This window comes from Hyperoodon ampullatus (assembly GCF_949752795.1).
Source record: "Hyperoodon ampullatus genome assembly, chromosome: 10".
NCBI lineage: Eukaryota > Metazoa > Chordata > Mammalia > Artiodactyla > Ziphiidae > Hyperoodon > Hyperoodon ampullatus.
Window position 1 is genome coordinate 46927977 of NC_136923.1, and position 25146 is coordinate 46953122.

The 25146-nt window shown below is 49.5% G+C and overlaps 1 protein-coding gene across 1 annotated transcript; it reads left to right on the plus strand.

Annotated features, from left to right (window-relative positions):
* Window positions 1–1156: 1156 nt before the first annotated feature.
* On the plus strand, window positions 1157–24496 carry GASK1A (golgi associated kinase 1A). The gene is made up of 5 exons (XM_079713164.1): window positions 1157–2471; window positions 18315–18437; window positions 20440–20543; window positions 21161–21412; window positions 24416–24496. The coding sequence occupies exons 1-4, from the start codon at window positions 1224–1226 to the stop codon at window positions 21369–21371; spliced, it is 1686 nt and encodes a 561-aa protein (XP_079569290.1). The 5' UTR covers window positions 1157–1223; the 3' UTR covers window positions 21372–21412; window positions 24416–24496.
* Window positions 24497–25146: the final 650 nt, after the last annotated feature.

Genomic DNA, 25146 nt, shown 5'->3' on the forward strand with positions numbered 1-25146 from the left:
TTGGGTTTCTGGTTTGCAGCTGTTTCTTCTCTCTCCCTGCAGACTGGCTCTCAATAGCATATGGCCGCTGCTGTCATCGTTAGCTGGGCAGCCATGTGCCCCTGATCTCAAGTTCACGAGCAGAGCAAGCCAACCTTGCTGACTTGTCACAAGCCTTTGTTCCCTGGGCAAGCTGAGGAGTGATTTGGCCCTGTGTAGATCAGGGTCCAGGATGGCCCCATCAGCTTTGGTCAGGGGTCAGGGTGCCTGGATGGATGTAGCTGCTAGGGTGTTGTAGGGGATGGAGATGGCGCCTCAGGCTCACAGTTAGGGGGGCTCCAAAATACAGTGGCTTAAACAGCTCTTGCCGGTTCTGCTCCCATGGGTCACACAAGCTCCCAAGTTCCTTCCTTCTGGTGGCTCCACGGTGCCCAAGCATCAGAATCACCCGGAGAACTTGTTAAAACACAGGTTGCTGCGCCCCTGTTTCTGATCTAGTGGTTCGCAGGGGTAGGACCTGCGAATTTGCATTTCCAACAAGTTTCCGGGTGATGCTTATGCTGCTGGTGCAGAGATCACATGCTGAAAACTCACTGTCCCAGGGTGTGTCCTTGCCAAGATGTGTGGAGCTGGCACTGCCACACCTATGTGCCCAGAGAGGGGAAAGCCGGGGCAGCCAACCTCCTTTTGGCTGCTTTGGGCCATAGGCAAGGACTTAGTCCCAGGGTCACACTTGGCTGCTAGGGAGGCCGGGCAAGGTCATCTATAGCTGGGCGGCCGTGTGCCCCAGAAAAGGGAAGAGCGTGTTTGTGGGAGATGACTGCAGGTCCGCAGAGTGGGATCATGTGGAGATGAAACGACAGGGGCCCGCACTTAGTGGTGGAGGAAGATGGGGAAAGGCTGTTAGTGTGTTTGCTGACTAGAGTCATAATGGCAGTTTATTCAGAGAGGAGAAGCCTAATCTGCCTGCAGGCATCGGCCAGAGCTGTCCTGGAGACAAAGCAGGATGAGCTTTGAAGCAGGAGCACAGTTGGCTCCCATGCCTCTCTTGAGGACCGCTAGGTGTTACTCCGCCTGGCTTTGCTCTTTTCCCTCTTCGTTCACCCAAGATGTTCCTTCATCCACCGTCCTGTTGCTTTGTGGGTTAGGGCTGATGTTTTCGCAAGTCTTAAGCTTTCTTTTTCTACCCCATCCCCCAGGCATCTTGGCTCTGGAGAAAGCTGCGTGGCAAGAGGCGGTTGGTGATGGCATTCTGCCTCTTAATGGCTCTGTCTGTGGTGGCTGTCACCCACTTCCCTCCACAGCACCCAGCCGCCAGCCCACACCCTGGTCCCGTGGAGCCCCAGCAGGTAACTGGTGCCCCTGTCCCCCAGAGCAGACAGGCTCTGAGCTCCAGCTGGAGGCAGCGGGCAAGAAACCTGAGGTTCCGGAGAGGCTGGGCCTTGCCTAGGAGCTCCATCCTGGTGTGTGCTGAGGAGCAAGGCCACGGAGGGAGCGTGGACAGCAGCAGGCAGTCCCCAGGCATGGACAGCAGGCGTCCAGGGAGGGTTAAGAGGGGCATTACTTTGGCACCTCCAGGAGATTTGAGACTCAGTACCCGGCATCTGGTGCTCCTGAGGGAGGATGAGGTCAGGGGTCCAGGAGCCAAAGACCTGGACCTCCCCTGGCACAGTGGTCCCCTCTGGGAGGCACAGAGAGAGACAGGCACCCCAGATGGCCCCCTCGCAGGGCACAACATGGCAGCATTACAGACTTGGAGAACTGCTGGACCGACCCTCTGGCCTCATCCAGCAGAAGGTGGGGATCTGCCAGGAGTGAGGAACAGAGCCTTGACTGGTGGACGACAAGCAGGGGGTCCCTCCCCGGCCACGGTGTCTCGTCAGTGGCCTGGCTCTGTTGGGGAGCTGCAAGGATCTGTGTGGTGTGACGCTGAGACCCCCAGGCTGTCGAGTGGCTTGAGAACCAGTGAACAGGTGCCCCCGTGGTTCACAGAGCAGGATGTGCAGACCCTCCAGCTGCTGGCGCAGGGGCAGGTGGTGGGCAAAGCCAGGGTCCCTGGCCACGGGCAGGTGCTGCAGGTTGGCTTCTCCGCCAAGGGTGCCCTTCAGGACCTGTCTCTGGGGCTCAGCCACCTCTGCTCCCAGGGGCTCTGTGGCCTGATCAAGAGGCCTGGGGACCTGTCTGAGGTCCTGTCCTTCCACGTGGACCGCGTGCTGGGGCTGCGCCGGAGCCTACCTGCCGTGGCCAGGCGCTTCCACAGCCCCCTGCTGCCCTACCGCTACACAGACGGTGGCGCAAGGCCCGTCATCTGGTGGGCACCCGACGTGCAGCACCTGGGTGACCCAGATGACGACCAGAACTCGCTGGCCTTGGGCTGGCTGCAGTACCAGGCCCTGTTGGCACGTGACTGCAGTCAGCCGGGCCAGGCCCCATGCCTGGGCATCCACCACACCGAGTGGGCACGCCTGGCACTCTTCGACTTCCTGCTGCAGGTAAGTGGGTCCTGGTGGGGCGGGGGTGGGGAGCAGTGGAGGTAGGGAATTTGAGGTGAATTGAGACGCCTTAATTGTCCACCTGAGGATGGATGGTGACTTTCCCCCTAGTCCTTGTCTTTTGATCACCAAGCACCCGTTTTTGTTATTTTTCTGCCTCTGAGTTCATTCATCCAGTGGTGTGCTGGAATGAACTCATGTAGGCTCACAAGAATTTCAGGAATTTTATGACCTGGCTGTGAAACACAGGCATTATTAAAATTTAAATTATATAAACTCACAATATAATAAGTTATATTAGAAACAAAGGTAATAAATACTCCGAACTCATCACTTCATAATTATTTTACATTGTACTATTATCTGAGCTCTTGAGGTTTTTTGCATCTACCTAGTAAATACTACATAATGCTGAGTTAGTGCATATCTCTTGCTAGCTCCACATTCATCCATGTTGGTAGCTTGAAATTAGCCAGCGTAGGAGTATTTACACCAAGGGAATCAGCAAATGCTACAAATCAGGACTCCTCCCTATTCCCTGAGAGCTGGTTGTTAAACAATTATCAGCACCTACTGTTTGTAATATTTTATCCTTGAATCAAGAAGGATTCAAGATGGTTGCATAATTCGGAAAAGAAAGTCAAGGTGGAGGAGAGACAGAACAGGAGAGGGGAGAGATAAAGGGATGATAATGGTCCAGCTTGGGCCCTGAAGAATGAGAAGGAAGCCACAGGGCCAGCTGAGGTCCCTGCTGGGCCAGGAGTTAACCCTGGAGTTTTCGGAGGTCCTGGAGAAGGGGTTGGTGGTCAGGGCCCAGGGGTTAACAGGGGGACTGCAGGCATCAGCTATTTACTAAGTGACCTGTGAACAGCCAGTGTGGCTGTTCCGGGACCTGTGAGCTGGATGTCAGCCGTGGAGACACGAGTGGGGAAATGTGGCCAGAAAGAAAGACAAAAAATGATTAGAGCACAAAGCAGGTGGATATGTGTGCTTAATGCACACCAAGACAGCCCGCATTTCTGTAGGGACCCCTGTTGAGGAAAGAGATCAATACTAGCCCTAAATTTACCTACTGGGGTGAGTGGACGCACCACAGAATGAGTTCAGTGCCATAACCGGCTAGCCAGGGACTGATGCGTCCTCTTTGGTCCATATAAGGTTGGTTCAAAATGTGTTTTAGAAAATTATCAGACCACATTTAATACTTCGGAAATTTCTCATGAAAATCCCACTTCCTTTGAAACATTGGATTGTTTAGTAACATGGGGCCTTCATTCCCATGTGGCAGGAATCCTCCTGAGCTGAGTAGCTGCTTCCCCCTTTAAAGGCTGCCATACTCTCCTTTTGGCCGAAGACCGTACCTCTTAATTGTCTGACACCCACCCCCAAACGCTTGGATGTTACCTGTCTGCCTGTGGATCTTTGTCTCCAGTCACTGGACTAGCTGGGCTCCCACGATACTCGCAGCTCCTCTAGTCCTTGTCTCGTGGCTGCCCTTGTAGAGGGAGGAGTGTGGGCCCTGGTGGTTGGCATGGGCTTTGGCATCAGACAGACCTGGACTTGAACGCCCTGCCCACAGGCCACTTGCCACTGTGTGACACTGAGCAGATTAGTTTGCCTCTCTGAGCTTCACTTCTCTCACCTCTAAATGGGACTTGGTGTCCCAACCTTATGCCCTTGGGCACATGGTAGCTCTGAATTGCCAGCACCTGCATCTTTGGGCTTGCTCTGGGCCCTGAGCCTGCTCTGCCCAGGGTGTGACAGGCTGAGGGCTGGGAATTAATGCCCTCCAGATAGTGTGACCTGCCATCTAGCCTGGGATGGAGGGGTTTCCCAGACTACAGACTTACAGTCCTGGTTAATCTGGGAGAGCTGGTCACACTCCTTCCAGGAGCTGCCCTCCTGTGACTGATGGGAGCTGGTGTGTAAAAGCCCCGGCTCCCTGACTGGGGTAGCTCTGTGGTGCGTATTCCATATGTCTCTCAATTCCCTACCAGGACCGAGCCCTAGTTACCCACAGTGGTCATTGCTGGCCCTCCCTGTCTCCCTTCCCTACTCCTTGCTTGTGTTTTTGAATTAGCTCACAGATAAACTGGTTTTGCTTTGAATTCTTGTCGCAAGGTCTGTCTCTGGGGGGAGCCCAGCTTCCATCAGATAACACTGACCTCGTGTGGTTTCTGCATGCAAGATCATTCACGTAATGTACTTCATACAGCGCCTGGTGGGTGGCCCAGGCTCAATAATAAACAGGCACTGTCTCCAATACTTTACAGGAATTAACTCGTCCAATCCTCATGGCAACCTTACCAGAGAGATACTGCATTTCTCCCTGTTTTAAAGTTGAACAGTTGAGGCCTAGAGAGGTTAAGTTACTTGCCCAAGGCCATGGCTAGTGGAGCTGAGACACAGCCTGGACGATCTCACTCCAGAGCTTACCCACTTACTCACAGAGTCCTCTTCATCTAGCCATGAATGAGGGCAGGAAGAGGGGGTGCTTACAGGGATGCCCTGGGGCTTTGAGCTCGGAGGCCCCTCCTTGCAAAGCCCCAGTCCAGCTGATGTGCATGCAGCAGCTTTCTGCCCACACAGAGCCCCTCTGTCTGTCTTTGGAGGCTGTGGTGTGGAGCCTTTCCCCAGCTGCCAAGCCCTGACATGGGGGTGGAAGGTTCAACAGCCAAAGCACACGCAGGTTGGATGTGTGTGGTCAGACGCAACTCGGCTGGCCTCGTGCCACCTCTTCCTGGGTTTGCTGAACACCAGGCAAGTCAAACACCCCTGTCTGGAGAATGCCGCCTTCCTAGAAACCACGGGCAAGTTGGAGAGAGGCGGGGCTGTGGGTTTCCCGACCCAGGAACCTGAGGTCCCTTCTGACCAGAAGCCAGGTACAAACTCCACATGCAGCCCACTCTGCAATACGCTTGCTCGTCTGTTTTGTCTCATCCAATCTAAGCCCTTGTTATTCTGTGTTTATGTATCACAACATAACATTTGCCCAGACACAAAATACACAGACACTGTACTCAGACACATTCCTCGTATCCCACAAACCATACCCTGTGCTTTGCAAATCCCCCATAACACTCTGTATTAGTGATTGCTGAAATAATGCCATGTAACAAACCTCTCCAAAACTCAGTGGCTTGAGATACCAGCTCTTGATTTCTTGCTCCAGGGTCTGTGGGTCAGCTGGGCTCAGCCGAGCTTGGCCCAAAGCTGTGGGTTCAGGTCTGCTCGTCGTTTCTCATTCTGGAGCCCAGGCTGAAGAGGCAGCACCACCCGGGGCAGTCCTTCTAATGGGGAGTGGAAGAAGCCCAAGGGCTCAGCCAAACTGCAAAAGCACATTTAAGGCCTCTGCTGATGTCACTTCTGCTAATATTCCCTTGGCTAAAGTTAAGTCAATGGCCAAGCCCAATGTCAGGGAAGGGAAGTACACTCTGTTCAGGGTAGAAGGGGGAGCAAATACTTGTTAGACAATAGTCAAATCAGTCACACACACCCCCAAAACACACACTGTACATGAACACACACTGTACATGAAGTTACACATGAACATAGCCACATACATGCTATAGCCACATATGTGCACACCATTCACATCAACCCACATACTCTCCATACGGTGCCCAGACACTGCTGTGGGCAACTGGGGCTCAATCCCGCTGAGACCTTTGGGGGAGTATGTAGAAAACACCTCAAGTCGTCCCACCCAAGGGCCAAAGAAGCTGGGCCACTAGCTCCCAGCCATCACTGGTTGAGACTGTTCCTGAGGGCATTGACTTCCTGGAACCTCTAGACTGGTCCATGCTCCTGCAGCCAGAAAGGGGCAAAGGCAGAGAGCTGCAGGCACTTGCGGTAGAAAGCCATCAGTATGCACAGGAGTAGTGAGTGCCAAGGAGTGGGGGTGGGTCCCAATAGCATCTGCTGCTTCCAGTGAATGATAAGTCAAAACCAAGTTTCAGCAGGCCAGTGTGACCAGGATGGTGTTCTTGGTTAATAAACTGGTTTCTCTAAGAAAGATAAAGGACTGATAGTGAGTGGGTGCCCTCCCACCCCACCCTGGGCTGTGTCATCGGGAGAAGTAAGACCAAGAGAGAGTGTCAGTGAGAAGCTGGTTGTACTCACTGGACACAGTGGGTGGGAGAGTGTGTATGTGTGTTGCTGGGGGGAAGGGGCTCAAAGAGCTCTACTCGCCTTCCTGCCAGGGCTACTTGCTGCCAGAGTTGCATTCACTCTGGTGAGAGACACAAAGTCCTCCTCCTCTTGGGACAGTGAAGGTGGCACAGCCAAGCATGTTTGGGAGGAGCTATGACCATCACATCCGCCGTAAGCCAAATCCAACCCAAGGGCTGTTGTGCCTGCACCCAAGAGGGCCTTCTACCCAGAGGCCAGAGGGAGAGAAGGAAGTGCTGGGGGGTTGGGCACATTTGCATTTTTCCCTTTTAGACAGGCTTCTTTTCTCACGCCTTGCTTCCTCTTAGGGGGCATGTGCTTGGCTCGACTGGGTGAGAAGCTGTGGAGAACTCGGACAGCCTGTGAGAGAGTAATGTTCACTCACGGAAGTCATTCTGCAGCTTCTGCTTATGAAGGGCCTTCATGTTCTGGAAAGTCCAGACCCCAGAAAGCCTCGGCTCCCACCAACCTGGTCCAGGCCGCCATCTTTTCTTACCTGGACTTGTCTCCCCACCTCTGCTTATGTCCCCCTCCAATCCAGTCTCCTTACAGAAGCCGGAGTGATGTCTTGGTTTCGTTTCCCCCAGGCAGACCCTGAGACCAGGATTCCACTGTGGTGGTTCATGTGCAGGGGGACCCCAGGAAACACCTGTAGGGAAGAGGAAAGTGAGATGGAGGGAAGGCAGCCAACAAAGGGCGTGTCAACAAGCAGGTCACCACTGTGGGCGACTGGGGCTTAGTTCCACAGGAAAATTCTGAGAAATGGTATAAAATACACGTTCAGAGTTAGGCCACGAAGAGGTGAGGGATGCGAGGTATTTATAGCGAAATCTCCCCTTGGTCTTTGGTTGAGGGCTGTTCCTGAAGGTGTTAATTCCCTGGCATTTGGAGAAAGCCCCTGGGCAAAGCTTACGGCAGCTGGAAGTTGGAGGGAGACCTCTGAAGTTCACAGACAACTGGTCAGGTAGAGAACATACCTCTTTTATGATTGTAAATCAGATTGTGTTACTTCCTCATTACCATAAGGCAAAGCATCTCAACGCCCTCGGTATCAGGTTCTGCAAGGACCCACGTGATCCATCCCTGTCGGCTGTCTCTAGCCCTGCCTCTTGGCAGGTGGCCTCAGTCAGTTTCTTCAGGTGCAAGGGCCTCTAGCTCCGACGTGCCTCCGACTCCTCCTCCCCGGGGCCTCAGCTCTCCTGACTCTACTTCCCCGTTGTTATCCTCTTTCTCCTTCGTGCTATCCTATCTGTTTCCTTTCTGACTCCCAGCACAGTATGTAAGTTTTATTTTATTTATTTGTTCATTTCTGTCTCTGTGTTTTGTTCACTACCACATCCCCAGCACCTAGCACAGGGCCAAGCTCTTGGTTTGGTCCTAGATAAGCACGTGTTGAATGAGTGAACGAGTGGATGAATGGATGAACAAATCAATGAATGAATACAGGGTCCCTGTATGACTTCCTATCTAGGTGCTGCTGTGTTCTGTTCCCTCAAATATCACTCCTTCCTCTAGACTGAAAAGAATCCCAAGGCCTTCTCCATTTCTTTTCAGGTCTGGTAGAGAATCTTAGAGGCAGAAAACAATGTGAGAGTCATTTGTCCAGCCCTTGCCTCTGGCACATAATTAACTTATGCATCCGGAACAGATGATAGCATAAAATGCTGCCTGACATCCTCCACATCAGGTCCTGTGCCAGCACTTAGCATGTGTTGATGCATAACAGCCCTAGGGGGGGCACAGTATTTTTAGCTCCTTTCCACAGGTGAGGAAGCATGTTTAGAAGGGCTAAGGAACTTGCCCACAGTCACGAGGCCTTAAGTGTTGGAGCTGGGATCGAATCTAGTGCGGTTTGGCCATAGAGGGCATACCCTTTCCCTCTTTGCTGACTTAACTGGCTCTGGAAAAGTCATTTCTTCTAGGTCTCTTCTGGGTAAGGTTGGCCCATTTCCTTCCCAGGGAGCCGGGTTCAGTCATTTGTGATCCTGTGTGTGTTCCTTATTTTGAGTTCAAGTCTATGGTTCATGGCATCTCCTCTGGCTTGGGCTCCCTGGAACATCAGGTGTTGTGGCAGTTAGAGAGGAGCCCAGGTCCGTGACCACTGCCGACCTCTCAGGCCGACCTCTCAGGCTTCCAGCCGGTGGCATGAAATATAATAGTAGCTACCGTTTATGGAGCGCCCACACATGAGCTCCTTCAAGTCCTACAACAGACCCAAGAGACGGGTGCTGCACTCCTCCCTCCTGCACAGGTGGTGCAGCCAACGGTGGAGGGGTGAAACAGCCCTCCTGGACAAGGGTGTTTAAAGGGCAACATCAAGCATCTTTACATATATTTAAAAGCAGGACCTCGATTAGGGTGAGGTGTGATGGGCAGAATTCTAAGATGGTCTCCAAGATAACCACCCCCCTTAGCATTAACTCCTGTCCTTGAGTAGGAATGAGACCTGTGAATAGATGGAATATCATTTCAGTGATTAGGTTATCGGTCAGTTAACTTTGGGTGTTTTTTTTTAATTGAAGTATAATTGACCTACAACACTATGTTAGTTCCAGGTGTACAACATAGTGATTTGATATTTCTGTACATTACAAAATGATCACCAAGATAAGCCTAGTTTCCATCTGTCACCATACAAAGTTATTGCAATATTGTTGAGGTTACTAATCAGTTAACTTTCAGTTCATCAAAAGGGAGATTCTCCTGGGTGGGCCTGAGCCAGTCAGGAGAGTCTTTCAAAGATGAAGCATCCGAGAGACTTTCCTGAGGGCCTCGAGGAAGAAAGTAAACAGCCACGCTATGAACTGCCTATGGGCAGGGGCGGCCTCTGGAAGGACCCTGAGATCTCGGGGGAACATAGTCTTAAAACCACGAGGAATGGTTTCTGCCAACAACCTGACTGAGCCCAGGAGAGGAGCCTGAGTTACAAGAGATGTAGCCCCGCCTTGAGTTCAGCCTGAGACCCTGGGCAGAGAAACGGGCAGAAACGGGACGGAATTCCGACCCACAGAAACTGAGTTAATGAGTCATTCTTAAGTGACTAAGCTTGTGGTCATTTGTTATGCAACAATAGAAAGTGAGTTCATGAGTCAAGGGAGGGGCCCCAGGTGCAAACATTTTAGGAGTGCCTGTCTCAGGGGCCCAGCCTGCTGTGCATGTCCCTGACAGCAAGAAGCACTTTCTTCTTTTTTTTTTTTTTTTACATCTTTATTGGAGTATAATTGCTTTACAATGGTGTGTTAGTTTCTGCTTTATAACAAAGTGAATCAGTTATACATATACATATGTTCCCATATCTCTTCCCTCTTGCGTCTCCCTCCCTCCCACCCTCCCTATCCCACCCCTCTAGGTGGTCACAAAGCACCGAGCTGCCTCACCCTCGTCCTGCCTCTTTTTAGATTTTTTTTTAATCGTTCATATCCTTTGCCCCATTTTCTGTTGGATTGTTGGTCTTTTACTTAATGACTTTAAGAGCTTTATATAGATTAAGGAAATTAGTCTTTTGTTTTCATTGCATTGTAATATTTCTCTCAGGTTCCATTGTCAATTAAACTTTGTTTCTAGTCTTTCTGCTGTGCAGAAATTAAAAAAATTTTTTAATGTTGTTAACATTATCAGGTTTTTCTTTTCTGATTTCTAGTGTACTATGTTTTAAAGGGCCATCCTCATTTCAGGGTTATTTAAAAAATTCTCCCATGTGTTTACATATATTTTTGACCCATCTGGAAGTTATTTTGGAATAAGAGATCAGGTGCAAAACAGTGATTTTTTTTTCAGATGGCAACCCAAATGTCCCAGCACCATTTGTTGAAAAATCATTCTTTCCCCCAATTTGAAATGCTGTCTTTATCATATAGCCAATTTCCATATGTACTAAAGTCTATTTCTGGACTCTTCTGTTCCAGTAAAGGTCTGTCTATTTATGTGTCAGAATCACACTGTTTTAATTATCATGCTTTATATTTTAAGTTAATACCTGGGAGTGCTCGGTCTTTCTCATTGCTCTTTTTAAAGATTTTTCTGATATTCTTGCATACTATTCTTCTGTGAAATTTAGAGTCAGCTTGTTACTTCCTTTGCCTTCCCAAGTCCTTTTGGGACTTTACTGGAATCAAATTAAATTTGCATGGACTAACATAGAGAGAATTTACATCCTAAAATACAGGGTCATTCTAGCCAAGAACAGGCTGTGTCTTTCCATTTATTCCTGTTCCTCAGAAGCATCTTGATGTTTTCTTGAGCTAGATCTTCACTTCCATGTTGGGATGATACTGTTATTTCCTCTTCTTGTGACCACTGAAAGTGGCCTCTTTCCTTCCATTATATTGTTACTGACCTGGGTTCTGGGACTGTTTAATCAATAGAAAATTTTTTAACATCTTTATTGGACTATAATTGCTTTACAATGGTGCGTTAGTTTCTGCTTTATAATAAAGTGAATCAGCTATACATATACAACGTAAAGACAGCCTTCAGAATGGGAGAAAATATTTGCAAACGAAACTACTGACAAAGGATTAATCTCCAAAATATACAAGCAGTTCATGCAGCTCAATATCAAAAAAACAAACAACCCAATCCAAAAATGGGCAGGAGACCTAAATTAATAGAAATTGATAAGAAGTCAGATGAGAAATTCAGGCAAGGCTTTATTGGAGCTCGTGCTGCAGCACACAGGAGCGAAAACAAGAAACAGGTGCCCTTGCTCACGTCCCAAGGCGAGGGCGAGCTGGTCCCTTAAATGGGGTGAGGCTGGGGGCAGATGGGTGGGTTGGACAGGAGGCATAGATTAGGTGGTCTGCCCCCCCCTTGGTGGTGCTGTGTGCAGGGATCATGCATGCGGGGCCCTGCTTTTGCTCCCAGCACCTCAGAAGTGGCAGTTGGTTTGTGACCTTTTTGTATCTTATTGTTCATAATTTGCCCCACTGAGCCTGTGTGCAGTTATTTTTAAGCCCTTATAGTTTCTTTGTATTGCAAGCACTCTGGCAAAGGGTCCCAGGTCCCAGCCTATCTCAATATGTTCTGGCCCGTAGCTCTTGGTCTGTGTGAAGGATATTATTTTTGTGTCATAGTTTGGTTACTGGCCTCTTGCTCACTTCGTACTGTTTCTAACAGTTGCTTGGTTTATTCCCTGGGTTTTCCAAGTATACGATCGTTTCTTCTGTAATGAATGCACTTTGTCTTCTCATTGCTTCTTCTTTCTTTCTTCTTACCTCACTACAGTTGTGGTGCCTCTAGATTAATGGTAAATAGTAATGGGATGATGGACTTGACTTGTTTCTATTTGGGACAATTTCTAGTGTTTTGCCATTAAGCATCATGCTGGCTTTTGACTGAAGAACTATTTGCTATTCTTGCTTTATTAAGAGTTTTTTCTTCTCAGGAATGGATGTAAAAATTATATCAAATGCCTTTTGAGTATCCATGGAGGAGCTCACAATACTCCCCCCTCTAGTGTATTGATGTGGGGACTTTTTGTGAAAGGTGTTCCCATGGTGACTCATCCCAGTTTTCTTGATTGGAACCTATTTTGCTGTGGTGGATTCATCTTTTCACGGCTGCTGGGTTTTGTGTTGATGTTTAAAATGTAGGGTGATCTACAGATGTCTTTTTAGATAAGGTCTAGTTCTTCTCAGACCATCTCCTCAAAGCCCACCAGCCAGTCTATTCACCCACATCCAGAGCTGGTGCTGAGACCTCTGGCCTCAGGCTTGGGGCAGATGAGGCATCCAGATGTTCCTCCCCAGGGCCTCCGGGAAGGTTGCCCTCTGTCAGGACACAAGGGGAGCACTGCAGAGGGAGTCATCAGAGGAGAGTAAGAGTCAGTGCAGAGTAACCCACTCCTGCCCCACCCCTGACCTCCCCAAAGCCTCACAAATTCTTTAACAGACCAGCCTGCTGCCCTCCTTGGATAGAGATGCTGCCATTCTGGGGAAATCTGGCAGTGAGCTGGCCTGGCCAAGAGTCACCCTTTCCATCCAGAAGAACCTGGGCCTGTGACTGTCCCCAGGTGGGGGGAAGGTCCTGCATAGGGGGCAGGGCCACCAGGGACAGCAGGCAGTTCTTCTGGAATCCACCAGACTCAGATCAGGCACTGGCTGAGGAACGCGTCTTGGCCCAGGAGCCTGATGAATGGGTTAGAGGACTCGGGCCACCCCTCGTGCCCTGTGCTGGGCTCCTTCCAGACCTCCCCTCCCCACAGCTGGGCCTGATGTCCCTCTTGGCAGACTGCAGTGTCTTGTTCCACCAGATGTCCTGTTTGGGGGCCCCAGAGCCAGGCCTCCCCCTGAAGCCTTCTGATGTTGGTATCCTGGGCAGGGATGTAGGGCTCACCTGACAGGCAGGCTTTCAGTGATCAGTCCTCATGTGAAGCACCCCCCAACCCCAGCCCCAGATCCTTTCTGCTGTCAGCCAGCCATGCGCTTCATTCATTCATCCTTTCACTCAAAAAACCTCAGCTGAGTCTCGTTGTGCAAAACAAGTGCTGGGGATCAGGTTGAACCATATCTTCTCCTTTGCATTGGGGAGCATGTACTCTCTGGTGCCAAAAAAAGATGTACCTGCCACCCAGTCTGACTCAGTGGTCAGAGCCAGACTTGCCTGGGTCTGAGTCTAGGCGCCACCGCTTTCTTTCTTTTCTTTTTGGCTGCACGGGCATGTGGGGGTCTCAGCATGGCGTGTGGGATCTTGGTTCCCTGACCAGGGTTCAAACCTGCGCCCTCTGCGTTGGAAGCCTGGAGTCTTAACCACTGGACTGCCAGGGAGGTCCCTAGGTGCCACCACTTTTGCTCTGTGGGGCCCTAGGCACATTACTAGCCTCTGTGACTCAGTTCCCTCATCTTTGAAATGGGGATAATAACAGTATCTGCCTCCTGGCTGCTGGGAGGGGTTAAATGAGTGGTGACGGATAAAGCACTCAGAGAGGTACCCAGCACAGAGTAAGGGCTTCACAACTGTTTAACTAGAATTAAACAAAAACTTCACGATCATCCAACTCTGCTAGGTTCATCAGAAAACCAAAACTGCAAAGGATTATCATTTTTTCTCGGTAACTCCTCATTTGTTCAAAAAGGGGAAAAAACATCAAATCCTGAAGCGATTTGGGAATGAAGCTTAAGCTTGGTCCTGCTTGACTACTGCAGTTTAAACTGAATTTCTCTTCAGTGGAAAAAAGTTCCCAGACAGCGTGGCAAATTCATCACACTGGCAACTGCGCCTGGCCAGCCCCTTCCTGTTCAGCATTCAAATGGGTGTAGATTTGGGGACGCCAGCGCCACCCGTATCATATGGGCTGTTATTCCTTGTAGCTTCCAGCATTTCAACTTGCAATGCTGCAGCGAGTTGAAATCTGCACAGGGTCAGGGAGCGTTTGGCAGGAGAAAGGGGGTTTGGCTGGCTGTGCGTGAGGCATCACGTGAAATCCAGAGCAGTTACTGTATTTCAGTCTTGCTAGAACCGTCCTGGCATTTATTCTCCCAGCCAAAGAGGACTTGGTAGGTGGTGTCCATCTCACAGATTTGTCTGCACTCCAGAAACCAGGCCTGCACGTAGAAGAGAGTGGCTAGATTGTCATGACGCTGCTTTATTTCAGACTCTGGTTCTCAGGCCTATAGCTGGGGTGGGGCCGGGGCTTCTGGAGGGAGGAACCCCTGAGATTCCTCCAGGCCTTTGGGCCTGTCCCTTCGAGGGCCCTCCAGGACAACCACCCTTGCTTTGTTTACATCATCACCTTGTGTGGTCCTCAGTGAGGTCCTGAGGGAGTATCACTGCTCCACTTTGTGGATGAGAAAACTGAGGCGTAGTGGGGTTAACTAACTTCCTTAGGTCATGGAGTTAGGACACAGTGGAGCCACGATTCACCCCCAGATCTACTGGGCTCCAAACCAGGGTCACAGGCATGGCCCAGATTGTAGGCCAAATTCCCCTCTCTGCGTTTCTGTATGGCCCATGAGCTAAGAATGGTTTTAGCATTTTTAAGTGGTCGAAAAGCTCAAAAGAAGAATATTTTGTGACATATAAAAATTATATGAAATTAAAATGTCAGTGTATGTAAATAAAGGTTTTTTGGAACATAGCTGTGACCATTTGTTTGCATATTATCTAGAATACGTACAATATGTACTACAGAGGCAGAGGTGGGTAGTCATGACAGAGACCATATGGCCTCCAAAGCCTAAAGTATTTACTGTCTGGCCCTTTATAGAAAAAGCTTGCGAATAAAGAAGATGTGGCACATATATACAATGGAATATTACTCGCCATAAAAAGAAACGAAATTGAGCTATTTGTAATGAGGAGTCTGTCATACAGAGTGAAGTAAGTCAGAAAGAGAAAGACAGATACCGTATGCTAACACATATATATGGAATTTAAGAAAAAATAATGTCATGAAGAACCTAGGGGTAAGACAGGAATAAAGACACAGACCTACTAGAGAGTGGACTTGAGGATATGGGGAGGGGGAAGGGTAAGCTGTGACAACGTGAGAGAGTGGCATGGACATATATACACTACCAAACGTAAAATAGACAGCTAGTGGGAAGCAGCCACATAACACAGGGAGATCAGCTTGGTGCTTTGTGACCACCTAGAGGGGTGGGATAGGGAGGGTGGGAGGGAGGGAGACGCAAGAGGGAAGAGATATGGGAACATATGTATATGTATAACTGATTCACTTTGTTATAAAGCAGAAACTAACACACCATTGTAAAGCAATTATACTCCAATAAATATGTAAAAAAAAAAAAAAAAAAAAAAAGCTTGCCGACCCCTGTTCTAAACCTCTGTGTGGGCAGCCTCAGAAGGCTCCTGCTGAGGAAGGCATGTGTGTGAATGCATGGAGGAGGACCACCCTCACCCGCTAAGTTCTAGGACCATATGGAGAAATATGGGGGTGTGATACTAGCTTCAGGTGGATTTAAAAATAGTTGGAGGGCTGGGAGGTCTCTGGGGCATGCCGCAGGGCTCCTTAGCCCTGTCCCGGTCAACACGTCTATTACGAGCCTGAGTGAGGATACTGGGGCTCCGGTGAACCCAGCTGATTGCTCTCGTTCCTTCTGCACAGAGCCCTGGTGTGATTCACCTTCCCCCCATGCCTGGGCTCAGAGGTCTGTGCATCCCTGGCTGCCACTGGACCAGGGATGATCCTGTGTCCAAATATGGTCCAGTCAGGCTGAAAGGAAGGACTTCTATTCCATGATTGTTGGGGGATAGCTTCCTTTTCTCTCCTCGCCTCCCCGCCCCTCCCTCCCTCCCTTCCTGTGTCTCTATCTCCTTCTCTCTAGAGATAACAAGGAAAAACATACCCACAACAGCCACCTGCAGGCTTCCTGAGACAACAAAGGGATGTCCTTAACATTGTGCGGGTATAGTGAGAAGCAGAAAGAAACCCGAGTCCTTACCGTGACAGTAGGAGCTGCTAAATCCCCCAGCCTGCCCTATCATGAGACTTCCTGCGGTAGATGATCTTAATTTCCCCTACAGTTAAAGCCATTTTGAGCCAGGCTTTTCTGTTACTTGTAATTGTTGTTATCCAAAGTCTGGAAGACCAAAGCAGTGACTGTCTGCACCGGGGGCTCATTCATGGGCTCACTGTCTGGATAGGGCTCTGGTGGCCGTTTGCCCCCAGCCAAGCTGGGCCTGTCCTCCAGGTTTGGGACAGTAGTTGGGACTGTTTAACACTGTCTCATTTCTGGACTCTGGTTTTGTGAGGTTGATTGGTGAATAGAACTATAGTTATTTTCTGGCTTGTGTTGAAGGAAATCAATTTTGTATTTCTTCAGAACATGTGAGAGTTTCCTACAAAGGGAGATGGAAATGGAGGGAGACCTTTTCCAGCCAGCGCTGAGCTGGGGCTGAGTGGACTGCGAGGTGGCTGGCCCGGCTTTGATGAGTGCCACATCCTGGGAGTTATAGGTTGTGTCATCCCCCCAACCCTGCCCCCGTCCCCTCTGCCATTTGTGGAGGGGGTTGGCTGCACATGGCCAAGGGAGGCACGATGGTGGTGCTGGCTAAAGGTGGATCAGGTCTGCAGCTTGGGTTGGAGAACAGCGACCACAGAAGATGGATGTGGACCATCCAGGCAGCCCTGATGCCTGCTGCTGCCTCAGTTGTGGTCATGGAGGAGGAGGATGGGCTCTGACACTTCTGGTTCCTCTGCCTCCTTCACAGTTTTGAGAGCTCTTCTCCAGCGTTAACTAGTGTAATGATGGGGACCTCACTTGACCTCTAGCTGGCTCACCCTTCCTGACCTTCAAGGAAGCAGGGCAGGATAACAGAGAGCACTGGGCTCAAGCCAGGCAGACCTCGGTTCAAATCCCAGCTGTACTGCTTTCACATGTATGACCTTGGGCAAATCTGGGGTCAGTGTCCCCCTGTGTAAATGGGGACAATAATGTTTCTGTTGCAAGGCTGCAGTGAGGAGTGGGTGAGATAGATGCAGCAGTGGTGCTGGTCATCTGAGTGATGTCTTCTGACCCCACCAATTCTCCAACTCCAACTGGGTGTACAATTTGATTTTGACACTATCCACCTGGACTCAGTGTCCGGTCCCACAAGTGAAGGGCTCATTCCCACAAGACTGCTGATTCAGATGCCAGTCACAAATCCTGGGCCACCCGGACTTCTGACCAACTGGCTATAAATTGGGGGTTCTCATGACCCCCTCCTCATGTTCAATAATTTGCTAGAATGGCTCATGAACTCAGGAAAACACTTTACTTATGTGTACTGGTTTATTACAAAGGATGTAAGTGAACAGTCAGTTGAAGAGGTACATGGGGTGAGAGGTCTGGAAGGGTCCCAAGTATACAACCCTGTATGTCCTCATGGAGTCGGCGTGCATCACCCTCCTGGCATGTGGGTGTGTTCTCCAACCTGGAAGCTCCCCAAATCTCACTGTTCAAGTTTTTATAATCCAGTTTCCAGCTCTTCTACTCTTCCCAGAGGTTGGAGGTTGGGGTTGAAAGTTCTACTCTCTACTTGTCTATCTGGCAATCAGCCTGAAGTTATCTAAGGGCCTCGCTGAGTCACCTTATTAAACTCTGATATGGTCAGAGGGTTTATTATGAATAACAAAAGACACTCATATCACTGAGCAAATTGCAGGGGTTTTAGGAGCTCTGTGCCAGGAACCAGGGACAGAGACCAAATTTCTTATTAAAGCACATCATGATCAACTCTGAGGGAGTGCCATTGCTCCCATTTTAGGCATCCAGTGTAAGAGGAGCCAGGAACAGGAATGCTCTCCTTCCTGACTTTGATTCAGGCCTCCTGCAGGGTGAAAGCACTGTCCTAGAGGCAGGAGCTGCCTGGATGGTCATTAAAGGATTTTTATCTCTGTAAAGGGAGGAATCCCTGATGTAACATTTGCTGATTAAAGAAAAAGTGGTCATGTGTGGGTCTCCCCAGGTAGACCAGACAGTCAGCCCCAGGCTGGAGCTCAGGGCCAGTGGCAGAGATTAAGCAGTGAATGTTGGGTGGAAATCCACGCAGTGTGAGCAAGCAATCCTGGTGCAGGGCAGGCTGGCTGAGGAGCAAGCAGAAGCCCCGTCACAGCCGGAGGCCAGCAGCAGAGCTGACCAGCGCCAAGATCCCTGAGGATGGCCCCCAGCGTGTGGCCCCAGGGCTCCGGTGGCCCAAGTGCTGGGCCCTCAGAGGACGGTGTCCCCACAGGTCCATGACCGCCTGGATCGCTACTGCTGCGGCTTCGAGCCCGAGCCCTCGGACCCCTGTGTGGAAGAGAGGCTCCGAGAGAAATGCCGGAACCCGGGGGAGCTGCGGCTGGTCCACATCTTGGTATGTCCCCAGGTCGCCCCAGACTCAGGTCTTCCCGTCTCAATCAGCAGATGCTGTTGGCAAGTGTCAGAGATCACGTGACCTTGGGGTGTCCCAATCCTGTTCTTTTCAGCAGCAGAACCCTTTAAATGTTTTCAGGAAGCCTTAATATATAGAACTGACACAGGTGGAGCTTTGAGGATGTGGTTTAGGTAGGTATAGGGTGTGGGCTGGAGCTGTTGTCACTAACTCCTCTGAGCCCTGAAGACTCCGGGGACGCCCTAAGGCTCCAGGAAGCAGAGCGTGATAACTGTGTGTCTAGTAGGACGTCCTTAATGTGCCAGTAAATATGGAAATTGGGGCCTGGAGCAGGGAAGGGGGTTTCCCAAGCTGCATGTCTGGTTGGTGGCAGTGACAGGGCGCTCTCCTGGCCCCTGATGGCTCACAGGCTGGGGCTGTTGGAGGAACACTGTGCTGCCTCCTGTGAAAACTACAGCCCAGGGTGGGAAGCCATGTGCCGAGGCCATCGGTGGGAGGCTGGTGGGGCAGAACAGCCGCTTCTCCTGCACGAGGAGCAAAGTGCCACCCCGGGGAGGGGCTGCTCTGTCTTCCCCCAGTGAGGCTGGTGTCCTCACTGCCTCACCTTGGCCAGCTGCTTTGGACGGTAGCCGTCAGATGCTGCCCTGGGCCGAGCGTCAGGCAGCCCCACCAGCCCACAGGCCAGGGCTGCCTTGTGGTGCTGCTGGGCGGTGGGAACTCTCCCTCCCCTGCCCCAGAGCCACCTCTCTCCTTCCCCAGTAAAAGGCAAATATTCCTGGGAGAGGGAGGGCTTTTATATCCATCCTTTACCCCTGGGGGGCAGCTGTCTCACAGATCCTTCCCAATAGCAGTTTTTGGAGGGAGGAGTCATCGGGTTTCGAGAAATAGATGATCCCTGGTGTGTGCAGGGGGGTGAGAGGTAGAAGAAGCAGAGAGAGGGGAAGCTGGGGTCCTGAAGACAAAAGTTCATAATTTAAGCCCAGGTTGCTGAAGAGAATTATGGGAAACTACCAGGGAATCTTGGCGAGTGTGTAGGAATGGAGTGTGTGCATGGGGGTGGGAGCCAGAAGAGATGGCCTCCTGTTCCCACCATACCAGAGTTTTAAGGTGCTAAAGAATTCCCTGCTGCTGATTTCAGTGTTTTTTTGTTTTTTGGGGTTTTTTTGCCATACGCGGGACTCTCACTGCTGTGGCCTCTCCCGTTGCGGAGCACAGGCTCCGGACGCGCAGGCTCAGCGGCCATGGCTCACGGGCCCAGCCGCTGCACGGCACGTGGGATCCTCCCGGACCGGGGCACGAACCCGTGTCCCCTGCCTTGGCAGGCGGACTCCCAACCACTGCGCCACCAGGGAAGCCCTGATTTCAGTTTTGAAGAGTTTTTGGAGGCCCTACAACTGTGGGGACAGAGGATGGGCAGTGCTCCCTGAGGATGGAGGGTGCCTTGTGTCCTCGGTGATGCTCAGGGGAACGCCCGGGACGGGGGCACAGGGGGCACGTGTGCGATACATCCCGCAGCCTCAGCCCCTGGGTGGGCTACTTCTGCCCCTTCCCATTCCCACCCGTGCTCCTCAGCCCTTCGGCCACCAGAACAGGAATCAGTCCCTCTGCCTTGCAGTTTTGCAGAAGGTGCTGTGGCTTGTGGCTAGGGTCCAGGTTTGAACCAGCCAGCTACTTATTAGCTGTGTGACCTTATGCAAATTACTTCTTTGTGCCTCTGTTTCTGTAACATGAGGCTAATATCAGTGGCCACCTCCCAAGGTTGCTGGGAGGGTTCACTGAGAGGGTGCCTGGATGTCCTAAGCACGGCAGTGGCATGGAGTGAGCTCACTGCTCAGTGCGAGGGGACCATCTGGGCGAGTAGCAGGCTGGGTGGTGGGACTGACAGCTCAGGGCCCCCCAGGCTGCTGAGCCCCGACAGAGTCCAGGGGCACCGGCTAGGCTGCTCCCTGACTCTCCTCTGTCTCTGTCCATGTTCTTGCCTGAGGTCCGGAGCAGTGATCTCTCTCGTCTGGTCTACATCGATAACGCCGGCAACCTTCAGCACCCGGAACACAAGCTGAATTTCCGGCTGCTGGAGGGCATCGACGGGTGAGGGTCAGAGCGGTTGGGTGGAGGTTCAGGGGCTGAGGCTTGATGGCCCTGCTGTAGACCTTGAACTGTGGCTCCAGAGAAGTCCACAGTCCATCAGACAAAAGCTGCTGGATGAGCCTCAGAAGGGGGTGAGGAGTCCTGGAAAGCTGAGGGGATGCAGCCAGCAGGCCCTTCAAGTCCAAGATGGGCTGCCCCCTCCCCAATATCCAGAGGGCCTCCTGGCCCTGCACAACATGGGCTGCCCTGCTGGGGAGTAGGCAGGCTGGCCCTTCCCTGGCTGGGAGCTAGCCTGGGAGACACCTTCCCTGCTCACACCTGCAGCGGCTGGGCCTTCCTAGGGCTCCTCCTCACTTCACCCGGGCCAGCAGAGTGGATTCACCCACTCAAGGGGGTGGGAACCATCGAAAGATCTATCCCCTGCCTGCTGTCACAGCAGAGCGGGTGGAAGGGTTCCTGGATAACTAGTCAGCAGGTGGCCCCGGAGACTTTGCGGGCTGGCTTTGCGGGCCCCCAGCTGTGCAAATTCTGGCCAACTGGCCTGGCCTTTCACGGAAACTCTCTGAGATGGCTTTTGCTCTTCCTTTCTGTTATGGGACTGGGGGACCTTCCTTCAGGTTTCCTGAGTCTGTCGTGAAGGTTCTCACATCAGGGTGTCTACAGAATATGCTGCTCAAGTCGCTGCAGACAGACCCGGTGTTCTGGGAAAGCCAAGGCGGGCAACAGGGCCTACAGCGGGTCCTGCAGACCCTGGAGCGGCGAGGACAGGTCCTGCTGAACCACATCCAGATGCACAACCTGACACTCTTCAGGGACGAGGGCCCATAAGCCCCCCACGGTCTGGGCGGGACTCTCACCTCACTGCAGGGGTAAGAAGGGGGGGCATCTCACGACATGACCTGAGTGGATAAGTGCCCATCCTCACGGCCACATTTTCTTGGGTTTACCCATCTTGAAGACAAAAGAGAAAAGCCAGAAATCAGGAGGGCACCATGGATTCCACAGAACGTGTCATCTGCTTGAGATGGTGGAGGAGGTGGTGGGTGTTGGGTTTTCAGTCTCATCACATTCTTTTCTGCCTGCTCAGCTCTGGCTATTTACTCCCTTGCACCAATAAATACACAAGAATGTTCTATGAACTGCCCCAGGTACTGTAAAGTCGTGCGTTCCACATCACATGTGGAGCTGGACAACTCTGTTTGTGTGTGTGTGTGTGCATGTGTAGAGGTGTGTGGTAGTTGTGCACGTGTGGTATGTGTGTATGCCCGCATGCATACATGAGATGAGCCTGATAAAGGATTTTCACAGAGTTGTACTTGTGGCCCAGAACGGCTCTGGCTGAAAGTGAACTCAGGTCCAAGAAATGAAACACTAAGCATTTTGTCTTTATAGGCTTTAGATGTTCAATCCTTATTCACTTATGTTTTTGGTTTAAGAATTATGAAAGTAATACATACTCACTAAAAACAGATTCATAAATAATAGAAGCATGTAAGATAAAAAGTGAGAGTTCCAGAAACCCCCTAGAGATGTGATATGCATTTTATTCACACTCATACTGCATGCAAATGAAAATATAATAAAGTAGGATATCTTTGTTTGTCAACTCACTATTTGTACTTTACTATATTTACTATGTTCTCTATCTGCCATCTGGGTTGACCCAATTCTTATTCATGACTGCATGGAACTCCCAAGCAGGGACGTATCATATTTCATTTAGCTGTTCTCATTATGATGAACATTTAGATGGCTCAGACTTTTCACCCATTCTGGACGATGCTGCCATGAACATCTTTGCATGGTGTGCAAGTATTTCTGCTAGCTAGGTTTCTATGGGTGCATCAAAGTATATGGGCATTCTTTATTTTCAGAGAAACTGCCGAATTCCCTCCAAAATGGTGGTGTCAATTTACCCTCCTACACAGAGGGTGGGGGACTTACTGTTTTCCCTACACCTCATCAACACTTGCTATTCTCAAACTTTTTGTTTTTAATTCATCTGATAGGGAAACCTATTTTTAATTTTCATTTTTTATTGAAGTATAGTTGATTTACAATATCATGTTAATTTCAGGTATACAGCAAAGTAATTCAGTTATATATCTATAGTTTCAGATTATTTTCCATTATAGGTTATACAGGATATTGAATATTGTTCCCTGTGTTATACAGTAAATCCTTGTTGCTTATGAGTTTTATGTATAATAGTTTGTATCTGTTAATCCCAAACTCCTAATTTATCCCTCCCCATCCCTGTTCCCCTTTGGTAACCATAAGTTTGTTTACTATGTCTGCAAGTCTGTTTCTGTTTTGTATATAGATTCATTTGTATTATTTCTTAGATTCCACATATAAGTGATATATAATATTTGTCTTTCTTTCTCTGGCTTACTTCACTAAGTATAATATTCTCTAGGTCCATCCATGTTGCTGCAAATGGCAATATTTCATTCTTTTTTTAAAAATATTTATTTATTTATTTAGGCTGTGCCAGGTCTTAGTTGTGGCATGTGGACTTCTTAGTTGCAGCATGCAAACTCTTAGTTGTGGCATGAATGTGGGATCTAGTTCCTCAACCAGGGATTGAACCCAGGCCCCCTGCATTGGGAGCACGGAGTCTTACCCACTGGACCACCAGGGAAGTCCCAATATTTCATTCTTTTTTTTTTTTTTTTTTTGTGGTATGTGGGCCTCTCACTCCTGTGGCCTCTCCTGTTGCGGAGCACAGGCTCCGGACGCGCAGGCCCAGTGGCCATGGCTCACGGGCCCAGCCGCTCTGTGGCATGTGGGATCCTCCCGGACTGGGGCACGAACCCGTGTCCCCTGCATCGGCAGGCGGACTCTCAACCACTGCGCCACCAGGGAAGCCCTACCCTTATTTTTTAAATAGTCTTTTTGAGATATAATTGAAGTAGAATGAATGGCACATATATAAAGTATACAAGTCGATGAGTTGTGGCATATGTATCCACTCATGAAACTATCACCACAATCAAAACAATCAACACATTCACTCCCCCAAAAGTTTCCTCATGTCCCTTTGTAATCATTTCTTCCTGCCCTTCCAGCCCTTCCTGCCTAGGGAACCACTGATCTGCTTTCTGTCCCTATAGACAGAAAGCAGATCAGTGGTTTCTAGAACTTTATCTAAGTGGAATCATACAGTATGTCTGACTTCTTTCACTCAGCATATTTATGTTGTTATTGATATCACTAGTCCATTCCTTTTTGTTGTTGAGTAGTATTTCATTGCATAGATAGACCACAGGTTATCTATTTACTTCTTGATGGATATTTGGGTTGTTCTACTTTAGCTATACGAGTAGAGTTGCTGTGAACATTTGTGTGCATGTCTTTGTATGGATGTTTGCTTTCTTTTATCTTAATTAAATACTTAGGAGTGGAAAGGCTGCATTATATGGTAGGTGTATATGTAACTTTTTAAGCATTTACCAAACTGTTTTCCAAAGTGGTGGTACCATTTTATTCCCCTTAAGTAGCATATGATAGTTCCAATAGCCCCACATACTCACCAGCTTTTAGTATAATTTAATTTTTAATTTTAGTCATTCTAATATGTGAGTAATAGTATCTCATTATGTTCTTAATTTGCATTTCCCTAATAACTAATGATGCCAAGCATCTTTTCACGTGCTTATTTGCCAGTGACATAGCTTTTTTGGTTAAGTGTCTGCTCAAATCTTTGTCCATTTAAAAATGTTTGTCTTGGGACTTCCCTGGTGGCGCAGTGGTTAAGAATCCGCCTGCCAATGCAGGGGACACGGGTTCAAGCCCTGGTCCGGGAAGATCCCACATGCCACGGAGCAACTAAGCCCGTGCGCCACAACTACTGAGACTGCACTCTCTAGAGCAAGCCACAACTACTGAAGCCCACATGCCACAACTACTGAAGCCCGAGCACCTAGAGCCCATGCTCCACAGCAAGAGAAGCCACTGCAGTGAGAAGCCCGCGCACCACAACGAAGAGTAGCCCCCACTCACTGAAACTAGAGAAAGCCCGCACGCAGCAATGAAGACCCAACGCAGCCAAAAGTAAATAAATAAATTCATAAAAAATGTTTGTCTTTCTATTGTTGAGTTTTAAGAGTTCTTTATATATTCTAAATACAAGTCCTCTGTCAAATATATGTTTACAAATATTTTCTCCCAGTCTGTGACTTGCCTTTTTCATTTTCTTACCAGTATCTTTTGAAGAGCAAAAGTTTTTTGTTTTGATTAGGTCCAATTTATTAATATTTTTCTTTTAAGGGATACTTTATAAGGTTATCAAGTTATCTATTTTTTCTAGAATTTTGATACTTTTTATCTTTCAAGTTTCTATGGTTTTTAACTTATTGTCATTAAATTGTTCATAACTTTTCCTTATCAACCTTTTAATATCAGTGAAATCTGTATGATGTCGCCTCTCTCATTCATAGTATTGGTAATCTTTTTTCTTTTTATTCTGCTCAGTCTTGCTAAAGGCTTACAAATATTGATATTCTCAAAGAATCAGCTTTGGGTTTCATTGATTTTTCTCTATTGTTTTTCTGTTTTCTATTCCTATTTCTACTGCTGTTCTGATCTATCATTTCCTTTT